This window comes from Tyto alba, unplaced genomic scaffold (assembly GCF_018691265.1).
Source record: "Tyto alba isolate M040663 unplaced genomic scaffold, T.alba_DEE_v4.0 Super-Scaffold_1, whole genome shotgun sequence".
In the NCBI taxonomy this organism is placed as follows: Eukaryota; Metazoa; Chordata; class Aves; order Strigiformes; family Tytonidae; genus Tyto; species Tyto alba.
The window spans coordinates 19653909-19670021 of record NW_024881261.1 but is presented as its reverse complement, the minus strand read 5'-3'; the positions used below and the strand labels follow the sequence as shown (position 1 = coordinate 19670021).

The following is a 16113-nucleotide window of genomic DNA, read 5'->3' as shown; positions in this document are numbered from 1 at the left end:
TTCAGAAGTGTGTTCTGTTCCAAAATTATGCAGGTCCTTTTGAAAAATTTTATTTTCCATCAGAAAGACCAAAATAATAATATACAAGGCCTTCCTTCACTCAAGAGTCAAGGCTACTTCTAATCATTCTGGATGAGAAGAAACAAAGAGAGTCTGGAAAAAGAAATGTTAAAAGTATGAATAATTCATTTCTTGTTTTAAATGAATGAGCATTCATAGTTACATTTTAATTGACAAAATGTGTTTTCAATACAAGGCACTATGAATGGCTTGACAAAATTTGTTATTTGCTTGTATAATGTAATGTGAGCAAGACATGCAATTGGAGCTCAGCTTCCTGCTGGATCCCAGGTGACTGTGCTGTCAGCTGGCCCTCCAGATGGCACAGATCTCAAGATGACGACATGCTGGTTTATGAAGTGGAAAGTGTAATTACTGTGTTAACAATGCATACTGTTGGATTTGCTGTTGGTACTAAAGCTATAGAAGTTGAATAATACATCACTAAAATCTCAGGAAAATACAAATGCTTTAATCCATGAAGAATGGCTTCACTGGCATCCTTAAAAATTTTCATGTGTTTTTCAAAAGCATTTTTTTTTTTACTTCATTTCCATTGACATAAGAAATAATGCCCTATGAAGAGAAGCAAAGATTCTCATCCACTCTCCAACCATTTCATGACTTGTTTAACAGTCAGTTTTGAGCACAACCATCTGAATGACCACTGAAAGAATAAAAAAGGCAGGTGAATGTGAAAGCACGATTACATCAGACACACATGTACAACCCATTTAAACTATTAATTCTGAGGTACTGACAGAATGACCCAAGACTGTAAACATGACCTGTGATGCTACAACTAGACTAGGTCATATCAAGGAACTGCTAAATGCTTTTCTAATCTCTTCAGCTCTTGAAATTCTTGACATAATATGAAGTGATGCACTACTAAGAAGATAGTAGTACAGTATTTTATAACTATTCATATAATACATACACACATATAAATATATATATAAATTTCCACCTTTTTTGTTGAGCTATTTGGTAAAAAAACAAACATTCCTCTGCGACAGTTTAAAAATTATTAGGTGTTATTAATAATGTCACCACTGGTAAAGCTTAGTAAAGTTACTGCAAGTAAGAGCTACCTTAAGATTATTTGGATTTTAAAATTAAAAAAACCCCTTCATTACAATGTGCAAAAACAGCAACAAAACCCCCACACAAAACAAGAAAACAAACAAAAAAAAAAGCCAAACAAAAACTACCAGGCGAAACTTCTTGATGGGTGACATCATGTGTATCTATTTTGATAATTTGGGCTTACATAGGATAAATATTAAGAATAATAATTCTCTGTGAAAGACAACAGTGACTAATAGAGAGATTGGTAAAGAGAATGCCAGCCAAAACCTCAGATGGCAACATCTCTTCAGTGGAAATGGAAGTATATAAGCCAAGGTATTTTTAGTTCATAAATTTGCTACCAGTTGTTGCCTCTTGGATAAATTTTAAGGTAAACCCTTGCTACGGTATAGTGTGTAGGATTAGAAAAGCTGTATGCGTTTATATCTTCCTCCTCGCCAGAGAAAGGCAGGCAAGTGCCTTCATATTTTATGAAGCAGAAGGAAGACAGGCAATAATTTAAATTTTCATCTAGGTGATTAAAGCTCTGAACTAATGCTGATTATGCTAAGGGTACATCCAGGGTAACATAACAAGGGCAAGCTGAAGTGTTCTGCTACTGGGGAAACAACAATTAATTTAAACTTTGAACATGTCTGGTATGTGAAGACATTTTCTCCTCTTGTCATCACTCACTTCTTCCACAGTGGTCTCAATCAGACTGTGAACTTAGATACATCCAGGAAAGACTGTATAGGAAAAAAATAGGGATTTTTCTATAGCAATATCTAGGCAAGTGCCCAGAAATATTTAGGCTTTGGTGTGAAAGTAAGCGATTTCCTGACTAATTTATATTACAGGAATAAAAAGAATCACTGAAATATTTAATGGCCAATGTGCTTCAAGGACTTTATAATCCTTTTGGCTGAAGAAACAGATAGATATGCATTGCTCCATGTAAGATTTTTTTTTTATCCCCATCCTCTAAAGAAAAATTATTTAGGGGCTGCACTTAGAAGGAGGATTGAAATGATGAGACATACTTGTGCTTTAAGTGCTAAACTAATTGCATTTTTAAGTCAGGCTATGTATCTTAAAACCTCAAGATAAATGCGTATATGGTATATCCATAGGGCATAACAGATGTTGCCTTATGAAGCATGTATTGAATATGTAAGGTATTGAGGCTGTGGTGCGCATTGCTGTCAGATGCTGCATAGCCTGAGGAGTTAATAACTATTATCAGTGCAAAGCTGAAACAATGTGCAGAAGGGTTTTGAAGCTTTTGCCTAATTTTCAGCACATTTTCTAGTACAATAAGAGCATGCAAGGGATAAATTGCCAAAGCCTGTTTCACTGATACTTATCTTGGAAGAATTCAGTTGTTTGACTAAACAAAAGGCTACAAACATTAGTGACTTTCTCTTGGTATGTCCTTCTCTCCTCTGGGTGACATCTGACAGGCTTGGGCAGCATTTTCAGTTAACATAGCTTCTGTAGCTGTTTGAAAAACAAGACAAAAAAGGATGCCTGTGCTGGTCAATGCAATACATTTGCACCATGCAGCGTCCCTTTGCTCTAGTACACTTGATCAAATCTGTTTGGGATGTTTGTTTGTCAAGATCTGTCCTGATACATGCCTATAAAATGGGAAGAAATAAAAATCACTGTTGTTTTCTTTGGCTAGAAAAAGAATCTGTTTAGAATATTTCTCCCTTATGTCCTTGCACTCCAGGATCTAAGATTTATCCACCAAAAATTTTTTTTTGTTACAAAAGTGTCTCAGTATAATTAAACAAAATGTATTCTCACCCCAACACTTTTATTTCAATATTTTCAGTATTTCTAATTTGCACAGAACCCCTGTTCAGATCAATTCAATATCAACTCATGCTGATCACTTCAACAAAACTTCAACAAAACTCAGCATTTTCCTCACTCACTAAAGAACCAAGTTTTTGTATTTGGAATTGAATATTTGTGTGTGTGTGCATGCATATTTCCTCAGCTGCTGCTTTGAACCCTTTGATTTACGATAGCTTCATTCTTATAATTGTTCTGTTTTTGCTAGGAAACCAGAAAATGCTGTTTACTTTCATCCTCCATGACTGTTATTGAAATAAACATATATAGGCACTTCAGAAGACAAGGGAAAATTATGTTCTGCAAATGATTGTCCTTGTAGCTGACAGACACAGTCATGGTAGGGACAGTATAGAGGAAACAGAATATTCTCTTAAATATAATGTACTGCTAGTGAACAGATTTTGAGGTCTAGTTCAGAGATCCAGTCAGTCTTCAACGTTCCTTTCCACTGGATTCTATGCTGACCATAACAGTGTCATGCAAACAACTCCGATGTAATGATCTTTCAGATTTTCTTCTTAGAAAAGATCATGTTCCACTTTGAATATTCGGGTAGTTTAATCACAGTAGAAAGCAAGCAGATGGTCAGCTTTGAGAGTTGTGTGACTTCCATCAGATGCTGTTGTAAGTTGTGGAGTTTCAGTGAAAACTAACTGCACTCAATCTTTCAAAGGCTAAAAAGCGCAACAATTATAAACGTCTCTACTTAAAGCTCAAGAAAACTTTTCAGTTAGCTAGAGATTATTTTTTCTCAACCAGCGAGTTTTCCATTAAACTGTGTTTTCATTTAAAAATGTTAAGAAAGCATCACTTTCAATGATATGAAGCACAGATATATTCTTTCAGACTCTCTTTTTTCATCAGACTTAATGGAAGCTATGATGCAGTGTGCTGTCAGATAAGAAATAAAGAACATCTTTCTTTCCAGGGTGTATTTTTCAAAAACACTGGCTAGCAAAACTTACCTGGAGTTTGATTGTGCCAAATGCTGAAAGTCTGTAAAAGTCGTATGCCATCAGAGCTGAGAGTGCATGCTACTTTCTAATAAGTCCAACATATAGCATTTTACAGGGAAGCTGGTCCTCTGCATCTCAGGAGTTCTGGTTTGCTTCTAAACTGATCTGTAAGCTTCTCTGCATGTTCTTGGACAAGTTGTTTCATCCCAGTCTATTGATTCTAGAGAAGGAAGCGATACATGATATAGACAGAATGTTGGCGGAGCACATGCAATTATTTGTTCTTTCACAGGTAAAATCCTTCTGTAGTCAGTGACTGCATATTCCACAGTTCTCTTCCTGAAGGATTAATATCAATAACTGCATTGCACTTCAGTCTGTTTCTGAAATTATGTTGACAACATGCATCTTCCAAGAAAAAAATGTATATTTCTGTTTATTACTACATATTCAGTTACAAAGCAACATATCTGAATGCTTTCTCTATTTTCTACTTGAATTTTCTTGATTTGTGTGTGTGTGTATGTGTGTAAAGTGTATTGTATGTTCCTTAGAACACCAACCTGCTTTTTCAGTCTATAGAAGTGTACTTTTATCCCATACTATAGATATCTTAAAATGAAGTTGTGGCTCCTGGAAAACAATGTGTACAAACTGTCTAAGCAGGGCTGTGCTAAAAGGAACAATCTGGAGACTGCATCTAGTATGTTGTAACGTATAGAATCCATGCATTTCCCTTTTTCTGTGCTTGCTGTTCATTTCCTTGGGCTCCTTGTCACATTCCCTTTTTCCTTCCTTTTCTATACTGTTCTTGATGAGGGTTTAAGACAGGCAGTGAACAGTCTGGGCCTTTTCAGATCACTGTGAAATGTTTGCCTGGCTCCTGTCCTTGTATCTTGAATCCTTTCTTTTCACTGTGCCACAGTTCAGAGTAGGTTGGTTTGTGCTTGTATAATGTCTCGAATAATGATTTCTTAATCCTCATTAGGACTGAGTATTGCCAAAATATAAACAATAACTGGTTTATGATACTTCGAAGACTAACAGAGGTTAATGCTAAGGAAACAACTGCAAATAAATGCTTATTTGCCATTATTTAACAAGCTTGATTGTTTTGGGGGTTTTCTTTTTTTTTTTTTTTTTTCTTTAGGCTTTTTTCCCTCCTAGTGAATTTTCAGCCTAATCAGTGTTGCTGAAAATGCACTCATAATATTCTCTGCCTTATTTATAACTGATCTCCTTCTGCACTTGTCCCCCTACAATCAGTCTAAAGAGACCAAATTTATACCATATATTATTGTCATAGGTAAAATAACTGATAATCTTGGATTAATGATCGAAAGCTAAAGATTTGAGATGATAATGCTAGGAATGTGTCAGTAGAAAGCAGTAGGACACTAATGTACATGTGTCCCTGTCCTGGGTTGAGTGAGTGGTGGAGTTTTTTGGTGGCAGGGGAGGGGGCTATCGGGGCGGCCCCCTGTGAGAAGCTTCTCGAAGCTCCCCCAGCTCCACGTCAGCTCCACTTCTGTTTGGGAAATTGAGCCAATCAGCTGCGCCTCTGCGATAACGTATTTAAGAAGGGACGTGGTGATGAGCAGTGGGACTTGTGAGGAGGAGTTGCTGCAGCTGCGTGAGCACCAAGGTCAGTGGAAGAACGGAGGAAGAAAGGAGGGGGGAGGTGTGCCGGAGCAGAGACCCTCCTGTATCCTGTGGTGAGACGGCAGGGTGGCCCCCCCTGCCACCCATGAAGATCTACGGTGGAGCAGACATTGATTTATGGCCTGTTGTTCCTGCTCAGCATAATCAAGGTTCTGTGCCCGAAGAAGGCCGGGGTCTCATGGGAAAAGGTAGCCCCGCTGCTGTAATTCAGTGCTGGGAGGATTGCAGCATGCGGGGGTGTCCCACGCCGGAGCAGCTCGGGAAGGGCTGCAGCCGTGGGAGGGAATCCAGTTGGAGGAAGTTAGTGACCCATGACGGAGCAGTGTGGGGAACGCTGCGGCCCATGGGAGGAATTCAAGTCAGAGCAAGTTTGTGGAGGACTGTCTCCTGTGAGAGGGGGACCACGATGGATCAGGGGGTAACAAGTTTTGGACACTCCCCTCACCGAACATGAAGGAAGTGGCAGCACTGACTGCACCCCCCATTCCCTGCCCCTGCGCCACTGGGGGAGGAGGTAGAGATATCGGGAGCAGAACTGAGCCCGGGAAGAAGGGAGGGGTGGGGGGAAGGTGTGTTCTCAAGATGTGGCAATGCTTCTCACTGTCTTACTCTGTTATGTGTTGTTAGTGTCTGTAATAAATGCATGTTCTTTTTTTTCTTCCCCTAACGAGTCTGCCTTTTGCTCGTGATCATAAAAGGGGGATTTTCCCCCATCCCAGTCCTATCTTGAACCCCAAGCCTGGCTCTCTGTCCCTTCTCATTGCCGGAGGGGAAGGGAGAGAGAGGTGCTGCATTGTGGTTGGCTGCCAACCAGGCCTAAACCACGACAGTCCCTAAATGTAATGACATGAGGACATTAAGCAAGCACACTACAGTGAAATTGAGTTTAGTCTAGATATTAGAAAGTAACATCAGATATTATCAACAATTGCAACTTGTGAAGGAATACTCAGGCCAAGCTGATGTTAAAATAGGCAAGGCTGACATACAAATGGTGTCCAGAACAAGGGCAGATTGTTTCTGACTTAGTCTAATGTTTTTTCTTTATTATATCCTGTACTCTTCCCTTAAAGCTGAGACTTTGTGTTGTATGAAATGATAGCTAAAAGCTGCTGTCTGTACTTTGGCTTTAAACATCATGAAAACCACCAGTGATTTGCCTCCTGCACGGTTGTCACACCAGCTCATGTGATGACAGTGCTGAGCTCTGCAGGTCTGAGGATGGTGTGCTCCAGCACTGGGGTGCAGCCTTGGGTAGCTGCAGGCTTTCCAGATGTTCCTGCTCTTGACAGCTGGTTTCCATTCTGGAGCTGCAGGCTACCAACCTTCAATTATGTCAGTATAGATACAGGGCTACAATGAAAATGATATCACTGGAATGACCTTTGGTTTAAAAATAAATCCCTAAACTTTCCTCCTTCTACAGAATTACTGAATATTTCTAAAACTAGGGAGAAGGGTATTTCTAACATAGGTTGCTTCAGTTTTACATTCCTAATTCATAGTCCAGCCTGAAAAACAGTGCTGCTGCCACTGCTGGAGAGTTGCTGAGATGTAAGACAGTGGTGGAAACATCTGTCACTGATGCCAGTGTGTCTCTGGCTGTGGTTTGCTGTTACACAGGGTTTGGCAGTAACACTGCCCTTTGATGTTACTGCTTGCCTCTCCTTTTTAGGTCTTCACATCACCTCTTCATTTATGCTAGTGTGACTTGGGGTGCCATGTCTAGCATCTGGACTGTGAAATCAAATTGGCTTAAAATATATCTATATTTGTACCTACCTGAGCTTCTGTCAGTTTGAGCTGTAACCATGCAAATGGATGTATCAGCACCACTGAAAAGTTCCTACCATAGGAAAGGAGAATGAATAGTGGAGATACAGATTTGAGAAATTGCTGTACTGCTGTCCTTTGCTTAGTAATGTCTAACCACAGCTGGCAAGAACCCTTTATAACGTGCCATGCAGCCACTGTGAAATTCTTGTCTTGACTGACTCACCAAATGTTCATTGCTCAAAAAGACCAGTACTTTAAAAGCTGCTTTCATTAGTAGCTTAAGGGACCAGGTGTGATTGCTATGCTGCAAGTGTAAAATTACTTCTACTGATGAGCTATCTTTTTATTTGATAATAGTTCAAGAAATGTTTTGGGGTGAAAATTTAATTTCTGTTCACTCAGATGTAATTTCTGGTATGATCAGACAAAAGCTGCTTAGTAGGTTAAGACAGTGAGCAAATCTTTTATTTCTGTTGGGTAAACTTTCAGAATGGTTTTGACTAAAAATATGTATATGTGCAATTTAAATTTGGCATAGAAATAATTTCATTAACTAATCTGCTCAGCCTCTGATGCTTCATCTCTCTGAGGCTGTATACAGGAATAATAGGCTGTACACCTACAGAGAAAGGAACAACTGGCTGGTGGTTGGTACTTGTGCAGAGACTGAAGTTTACAGCAGATAATGAGTTGAACAGGAATCTATGATGTGCTGTTGAAAAAGGCAAAGGCTCTGTAGAAGCTGCAATGCTGTTTAGTAGACCTATGATTTATTTCTTCTGCTCTGCTCTTATAGGGCTTTAGGTGTTTGTGTCCCATCGGAGTAGATAATATAAGAACCAAATAGAGGGGATCAGAACAGACTTATGTTGAGAACCATCACTTCTAGAAAATGCCATGTGAGGAAAGGTCGCAGGAGTTGATGCTGAATTTGTCCAGAGACCAAAAGACAATTCAGATCATGGCACTGCAGTTTTCAGATAAGTTGAAAGGTAAGAAGGATTTAACTATTCCCTCCCTGCGTACGAATAGTGATCAGGGTGCTTAAATTACAACAAAAATAGTTTATTAGGGATTGGGAAAATCTCTAAGTAGCAACAGGAAAGCACTGAAATGACCTGCCAAGGGAGACGGTTAAATAACTACTGCAGAAAACATTCTTGAAGATCACCACCATGCATCCATCTGAAATGGCACTGTTATTGATTTCTCCTTTATAAAGGAGACACAATTATCTTCTGTCTCCTATGGAGGTAGAAAAAGACTAGGCAGGTTAAAATTTCAAAGTAAATGAAAATAGCTGCAATACGGTGAAAATGGAAGACAGCAGTTATGAAGAAATGGGCATATCCGCAGAATTAAGAAACTGCAAATCTGTGATGTGCCATATCAGTAAGCACTTGTATAGTATCTTTGTAAAAGATTTACCACATCTGATATGAGGTAACAAAGCGGTTATGTACTGTGAACAGTGCATGTCCCTGTGGACCTGCACAATAAAACCAGATTAAAGTCCCCCAGTTGATGTAGGTATGCCAAGTGCAGCACGCATCCTAGATTTACCATTATAGAACAAAAACTACAATGGTCCACCAGACGCCTGAAAACTGGAGTGCTGAAAAGGGAGCAGTTTGATAGTTTGATGCAGAGCTGCATTAATTAGAGCGTGTATTAGAACTACAGCTAAGGAAACAATCTTGACCCATGTACTCTGGGGCAGCAGTTAGAGAAGAGCTGGCCAAAAATTAGTATTAGTCTAATGGTGGCTGCTGCAGAATGGTGGGGGAGGCCTTTGGTCAAAATGCCAATGTCTTGAAAAGGTTGCGAATTCAAAATGCCGAGAGTTGTGCCAATTACTTTTATACATTTACAGGATGATGTCATTATTGATCATATCACTTTGAGATGTGATTTGCAGTCCTACTGCAATGTTAACAAAATGTGTTTCCCAGATTGAGATTATACTCGTTTCTTCTTGGCATACAGATTGTTTTGGGATTTGAGTTTCTGTGGCCATTCCACTCAGGAAAAAAAGGGAATATTGGAGAATGAAGCAGAGATGGGGGGGAGAGGATTGGCCCTGACACCCAGTTGGCTGTAATTTGCTTTGCCCGCAATCATGTTCTTTCAGATACTGATAGGTCTTAGGGTTCCCTGGGGGAGGAATGAGGAGAGGCATTCTTGCTCTTTGTACAAGATCTGTTCTGACCCTTTTTGATGTTATAATTAGGTTGTGTTCCCTTGACAGTGTTAGAGAATTTTCTATTGAATTTTCTAATCTTATCATATGCTGAGGTGCAGAACTGCTAGAAATAGTCAGACACGTTAAAGGAAGAAGTCCTCTATTATATCACTAAACCAATTCTCTGGCACTTGCTGTTCTCACCAGCACATAGATAAGTGTTTGGGCCTGACTAGGTTAACTGAGAATAATTATGAAGGCATTAAATACGTGGATATTATTGTTAGTCTTAAAAAACAGGTTTTGTTATGGAAGGTGTACTACAGAATAAACACAACTGCATATGTAATTTCACACGTAGTGCAGCTAAGCTTTACAAACCTCACCTAGAATTTTGTTTGGAAGTGAGGGTGATACTTGCATTAGATACCTATAGACAGTCTTGTACTAAATTAGAGACTGAATTAAAATAGTCTTACGATGATCCACCTTGCATTGTCTCTAGAACTTTCTGAAGCTATTACAAGTCACGGTGTATCACTGCAGTACAGTCAACACCCTTCTTACCAGCTTCCCAGCACACCAGTTGTACCAGCTCCATGTTTCAGCCTTGCTCTTACAAGGTGTATCCCATGCTGATTCTGGGCCACCTCAGCATTCACTGTGCCAGGGAGTCTCTGCTTGAAATCAGGAGATTGATTTGAATGACTGAAAGAGCACAAAGGAACTTTCTGGAGCTGAAAATCTAAATGTATACACATACAGTATATGCATATATATCCTAGATATATAAGAAGGATTGGACATATGTATATCCATTACCTTTATATATATATGTATGCATATAGCTATTTATGATAGCTGAAAAGCTACTGAAAATAGAGAGAGATTTAGAGGCACCGTTGAAAGAGATTCTGTGAGGTTTCTAACTTTTCTTTGAGAAGTAACTTAGTTTTTAGAAACAATTATTTTTTCTTTTATCAACAAAGACCTTTCTGTAGATCCTATACGGTTGATTGTTTAGTTTGTTTTACACACGTAATGCCAAAGAGAAACAGAATAACCTCGTATTATAGGCACAGAATAAATAGGCAATTTATTTAAAATAACCTTATAATAGAAGGCTTTGATCTCTACAGGAAATCCAAGGACAAATTATCTGATTAAAACCTCTATTTCCTACTCTGTGTTAGAGAATTCAGTCCGTAAGCAGAGATCCAGCAGACTTGCAAACCTTTAAGAGAAAATACAGTAACAGTAAGCCGTAATTTCTTTTATGTCATGGAACCCAGTTACCGATTTTAGATACCTTCTAGCAGATTGAGATGCACTAAACCTGAAGCAAATTATTGAAGTCACAATCTGCATCTAAAGAACAACTGAATCTTTCAGATATTACACAGAAATTCTTACTGGAACATAACTGTTGTAAGATGATAATTTTATAACAGGGGGTATATCTGTTGTTATGAAGTATATAACATGCAATCTACATAAATAATGGGAAAATATTTCATTTTGAAATTCAACCCCTGCTAATAAATTGGGGGTTTTTTAATGCTTGTTTATCTTAATATCAGTTATTTCAAGCAAGTAGTTCTAAAGAGGTTAATGGAATTTTGTGATAAAAAGCAACCATATATAAGTTCTAGTCTGATCTTCTGTTTCCAAAGCTACAATAAATTCTCAAATGAAGGGTATGTTTTTATTTGAGAATTGTTTTCTAAAGGGAAAACGAAAACTTAAATAGAGCTTTTAGTGTTTTGCAGATGATATTAGAATGAAGAAAAGCTAGTCAGAGTATTGAACTCACTAAGAATTATTTTGAAATTAATAAACTTGGAAAGAAATCTAATCCTATTGCTGCTTGGCTGAGCTGAGCTGTTAGAACTTCTCTGGTCATTTGGAACTGTATTTGGAAAGATCAGGGACAAATTTTCCTTTCTGTTCTCATGGTTAGACCAGGGTAGATGTGAGTAGGTTAGAGTCAAAAGCTTTTTGTCCTTGAGATGATTGCTGTGACTCTTCCATTCTTGGATTTCTTAACTATGGCAAATGTTAAATAGCTGTTTTCTGAGAAAATTAAAAAGAGAAGTAATTTCATGATTGTTAGAACTGTCAAGAAAAGGGAAATCTTTTGCTGAAAAAGATTCTTGCATCTTCCAAACTGGAATGGAAATTTGTGTTTTGTTTGGTTTGCGTGGTTTGTTTGGTTAGTTGGTTATTTTAAACCCAGACAAACCAAGCAACAAACAAAAAAACCCAACCAACTTTCAAGAGATTTTTCAGGGAACATGATACATTTTGGGAGAAATTAAATGAATGGCCTAATGTAAATTGGGGTTTGTGTGTTTTGACAGCAAATGGAAATTTTTCTGGTCAAGGATACATGTTCTTTGCATAAAGGAAGTTTTCTATCATGAAATTATTACACAGAATTTTCAGTTGTCTGCACTTGTTATAATTCTGGCTATTAATAATAGTAACCTCTGTATGCAGGTCCTCTCTAAATAAAAAGGGAAAACAGCCCCTAGTCTCAGGATTTTACTTTATCATTGTTCAAAAAATAAATTGTTTCTCATCTTTCGATGGTTCTTAAAAAAGATCAACTGCTTTTGTCAAAAATGGGCTTTAAAATTGCCTCAGATTTTAGTATTGAATCCTGAGTATGATCTTGGAAATGGACTTCCATAGCATACCTCTTCAGCCACATACATTGGCTGCAACCTGAGGAAAATACATAATCTGTATATCTATATAGTAGTCAGGGATGAATATCAAAAAGGATCTTTCTCTGAACCTTCTGCTCACAGTTGCTGAACAGGTTTTCATGCTATCTATAATAAATGCATGCTTTTTAGATTTTAGATAAGGAAAGTGCCTCTTGTAAATGAACATACTTAGCACTAGAGCTGTATTTGGAAACTAGTGAGGTGGAACTGAGCAGCACAGGTTGCAGAATTTCAAATAGTAAAAGATAAATACAAATTAGTCTGGAAATCTTAATAATTTTGCTTTGTTCCAGATGAGACTTGGTGTGTAAAGCTTTGCGACATAGTTGGTTCCTTAGGACTATTGTACTTCTACGCAAGTATTTATTGACCATTTAAATATAACACATTCATATAACTGAATTAAGAATGTCCCAAATAATCTTGCAGTTGTTACTTAAATCAGACAGTGAAAGCTGTTGTGGCTCTATAGTTGACATTATCAGTAGTTATTTCTTTTGTTTCACTTTCACTACTCATTTCTCATGTTAAATAAGGAGGAAACATGTATGTCACTCCCCAATGTTAATAATCAAAACATCAGTGACAAAATTTTATATTTGGAAAAATCTGCAGCAAGAACAAAATGGTAATTACTGTAGGCAATCAAGAAATGCTTGTACTTTATGGGCACTCTGATTTGTGAGATAACTAATTTGCTAACCACATGGAGTACAGCTATGGTAACTTTCTAAAATTGTTTTGTCATTGTAATTATACCTTGTGCCAGCAGTTCTAAGTGAAACTTGCTATTATCTTAATTGAGGAAAGAAATGAAGTGAAAAATATCTGATCTAATGGCCCAAAAGCTACAGCAGGTGCACAGCAAACCCAAGAAGTAGGTCCCAGGAACACACAAAGATGAATTTCTGATCCTGGAGCACTAAAGATAAATACTAGCCATTAGTCCAAAGGTGCTTCATGAATAGATGCACTCAATGTTTTTACCTATTTTTGAAACAGGTCTTGAAATGTATTTAGTTATATATTACTACAGCTTTTATCAAGCAGGTGTCCTTGTATAGGACTTGGTTGTGGGATGGGAGGTGCCTCTGTTTTCTTCTCTACCTGAAGGGAATAACTGAAGCATTGAGGAGCTGAATGAGAATCATATGAAACATAATATGACAGGAATGACAGCTGACCATTGTGTCTCCACTAAGCAGACACTGGCAAGTTTCACTGATGTTCCTACAAGTTAGAGCTGGGTTTTGCTGTCAGAGAACAGCAATGCCAATGACAAACTACTCCCTTCCAACCTGAATTCGTTCTGGAGGAAAGGACTATACCTGCATTTGCTGACAGTGTAGCTGCCAACATGCAGAATGAGACTGGAGCCTGCTAGACTTACAGAGCACAAGGAAAGGAAAAAGGGAAACCCCAGAATTGTTCTTCAGCTCTGAAAATTTCTATTTTGTGAAGTTAACACATGGGCTCATAAAGATATAACATCCACGAGTACTTTCTTATCTTGCTCTAACTGGCATAGGGTTTTCTGGGCAAACTGCAAGCAGAACCACATGTCTTTATATATAGCAGTATTTATACATGAAATACTGCTGCTGGAGATTTTAGCAGCAGCATCTTCAAAAGTAGCGCTAGTTACAGTGCTTACTTCCCCTCTTGTGAATAATTCTGTTTTCTCAGCAAGACTTGTTTGGCTTGTTTTAGGTAAAAAGAATGCCTGTGTTTTGTCTTGCAATACTTATAAATGAGAAAAAAAAAATAAGAAACTAGGCTTTACTTTAAAACAATAGCTTCTGGTTTTTATGTAATTATTTTGATGCTTATTCTTCAGTGTCTAAGGTAAAGCTGATTCTCTGGACTTCCAACCTGCCTGTTTGTCAGCTCTTATTTTAAATTAATGATACTTTTGAAGCTCTGTAAAATGATCAGAGAGTCAGCAATTCAAATCCAAAGTATTTCCTTTATCTTTTTGAAAGTCATTAATTTCTCCTAGAATGCTATTATGATTTTTAGGCTAGTGTATTATATTGTTCTGGAAAATACTACATGTTTTGTCTATTGATGAAAGGAAGTAGTGATTTTTCCCATTTGAGTGCTTTCATTTTTAATTTATAATGTTGATAATTTTTACAGGAAAACTCTACAGAATAAAAGGCAAATGTTCATACAAGATGAGATCATTATAGTACTGGGCACTGTTCACATCCATTTGAAGTTCTTGCTCCAGGAGTTTATCAACAGTGAGCAAAATATTAAGTATGCTGAACTTTATATATGCCTAAAGGAAAGTGATTTAATAATAAACACTTGGATTTAAAGTTAGCCCTGCTGATATCAGTGAGCAGGTTAAAATTAGTCATGTAATCCGGTTTTGGGTAATCTGCCTTTAAATAGCTTGTCAAACCAAAGTATTAGAAGTCAAAGATGTAATGCAAACATCACTTTCATGATTTGTCATTACAGTGTAACTACGATGAGGCTTAAAATGCTTACATACAGTGATTATTTAATACATTTCATAAGTTAGCCATGAATGTGTTTACCATTTGTAGCTGTGTATTAATAAGACAATGATACTCACAGAGACTGTTTTGGGGACAGCTATCATTCCCACTGGCTCTGGAAAACAATGTTTCTTATTTTACGTGGAAGTAGTAACAAGGACAATTTCTAACAAAATGCTTCTCCTTTACAAATTTTTACTTATTGTGACTTTAAGGGACTTAAATCCTTAAAAGATCTTATTTTTTAACTAAGAAAATACTGCCTCCTCTTCTTTCTCTTTATTTTGAAAGCTGATGTCAAAAAGATGATAAAAAGTGAATGTCAAGTCAAACCATGGCATTTTCTTCATACTAAATTGAAGGTTTTTATCAAGACCAGCTCCTGGAAAGTCAAAGGGGAATGTTAACTTTGAAGAATGGTGCTAACTGCTTCTTAAGGATTATAGAATGTGATTATTTCTGGGCCAAATGGATAACCTTTCCTCTTACTGATGTGTATATACCTTCTCAAGCAAAAGCAGATGTATAAATAACTGTTTGTCTTGGGTTTGAGTGAGTGGAGGGGATTTTTGGTAGCAGGAGAGGGGGCTACAGCAGTGGCCCCCTGTGAGAAGTTTCTCGAAGCTCCCCCAGCTCCAAGTTGGCCCCACCTCTGCACCAAGGTCAAGCCAATCAGCTGCGCCTCTGTGATAACGTATTTAAGAAGGGACCTGGGAGAAGGAGTTGGACTTGTGAGGAGGTGTTGTGACATCTACATGAACACCAACATCAGTGGAGGAACAGAGGAAGAAAGAAGGGGGGAGGTGTGCCAGATCAGAGAGCCCTCTCTACCTTGTGGTGAGACAGCAGGGCAGCCCCCACAACCCATGAAGGTCTACGGTGGAGCAGACACTGATATATGGCCTGTGTGGGGCCTCACATGAAAATTAAGGTGGTTGTACCTGAAGAAGGCCAGGATCCTGTGGCAAAAAGCAGCACCTGCTGTTGTAGTTTGGCACTGGGAGTATTGCAGCATGTAGGGGTGTCCCATGCCAGAGCAGCCAGGCTGCATCCCATGGGAGGTACTAAAATTGAAGAAAGTTGGTGTCTCACGCTGGAGCAGCTAGGGAAACGCTGTGGCCCATGGGAGGGACTCAAGTCAATTAAAGTTTTGTGGAGGACTGTCTCCTGTGAGAGGGGGACCACACTGGAGCAGAGGGAATAAGTTCCAGAAGCTCCCCCCCCCAAAGATGGAAGAGGCAGCAGCACTGACTGCACCCCCCATTCCCTTCCCCCTGCACTGCTGAGAGGAGAAGGCA

General features: G+C 38.4%; 1 protein-coding gene across 1 annotated transcript in view; it reads right to left on the bottom strand.

The window, feature by feature from the left end:
• Window positions 1–2602: 2602 nt before the first annotated feature.
• The window catches only part of HTR7 (5-hydroxytryptamine receptor 7), a 121813-nt gene continuing 108302 nt past the window's right edge, over window positions 2603–16113 (bottom strand). The window contains exon 3 of the mRNA XM_042790487.1: window positions 2603–2631. Within this exon, the coding sequence (XP_042646421.1) occupies window positions 2610–2631 (22 nt within the window). The 3' untranslated portion in view covers window positions 2603–2609. The remainder of the gene's footprint in view (window positions 2632–16113) is intronic.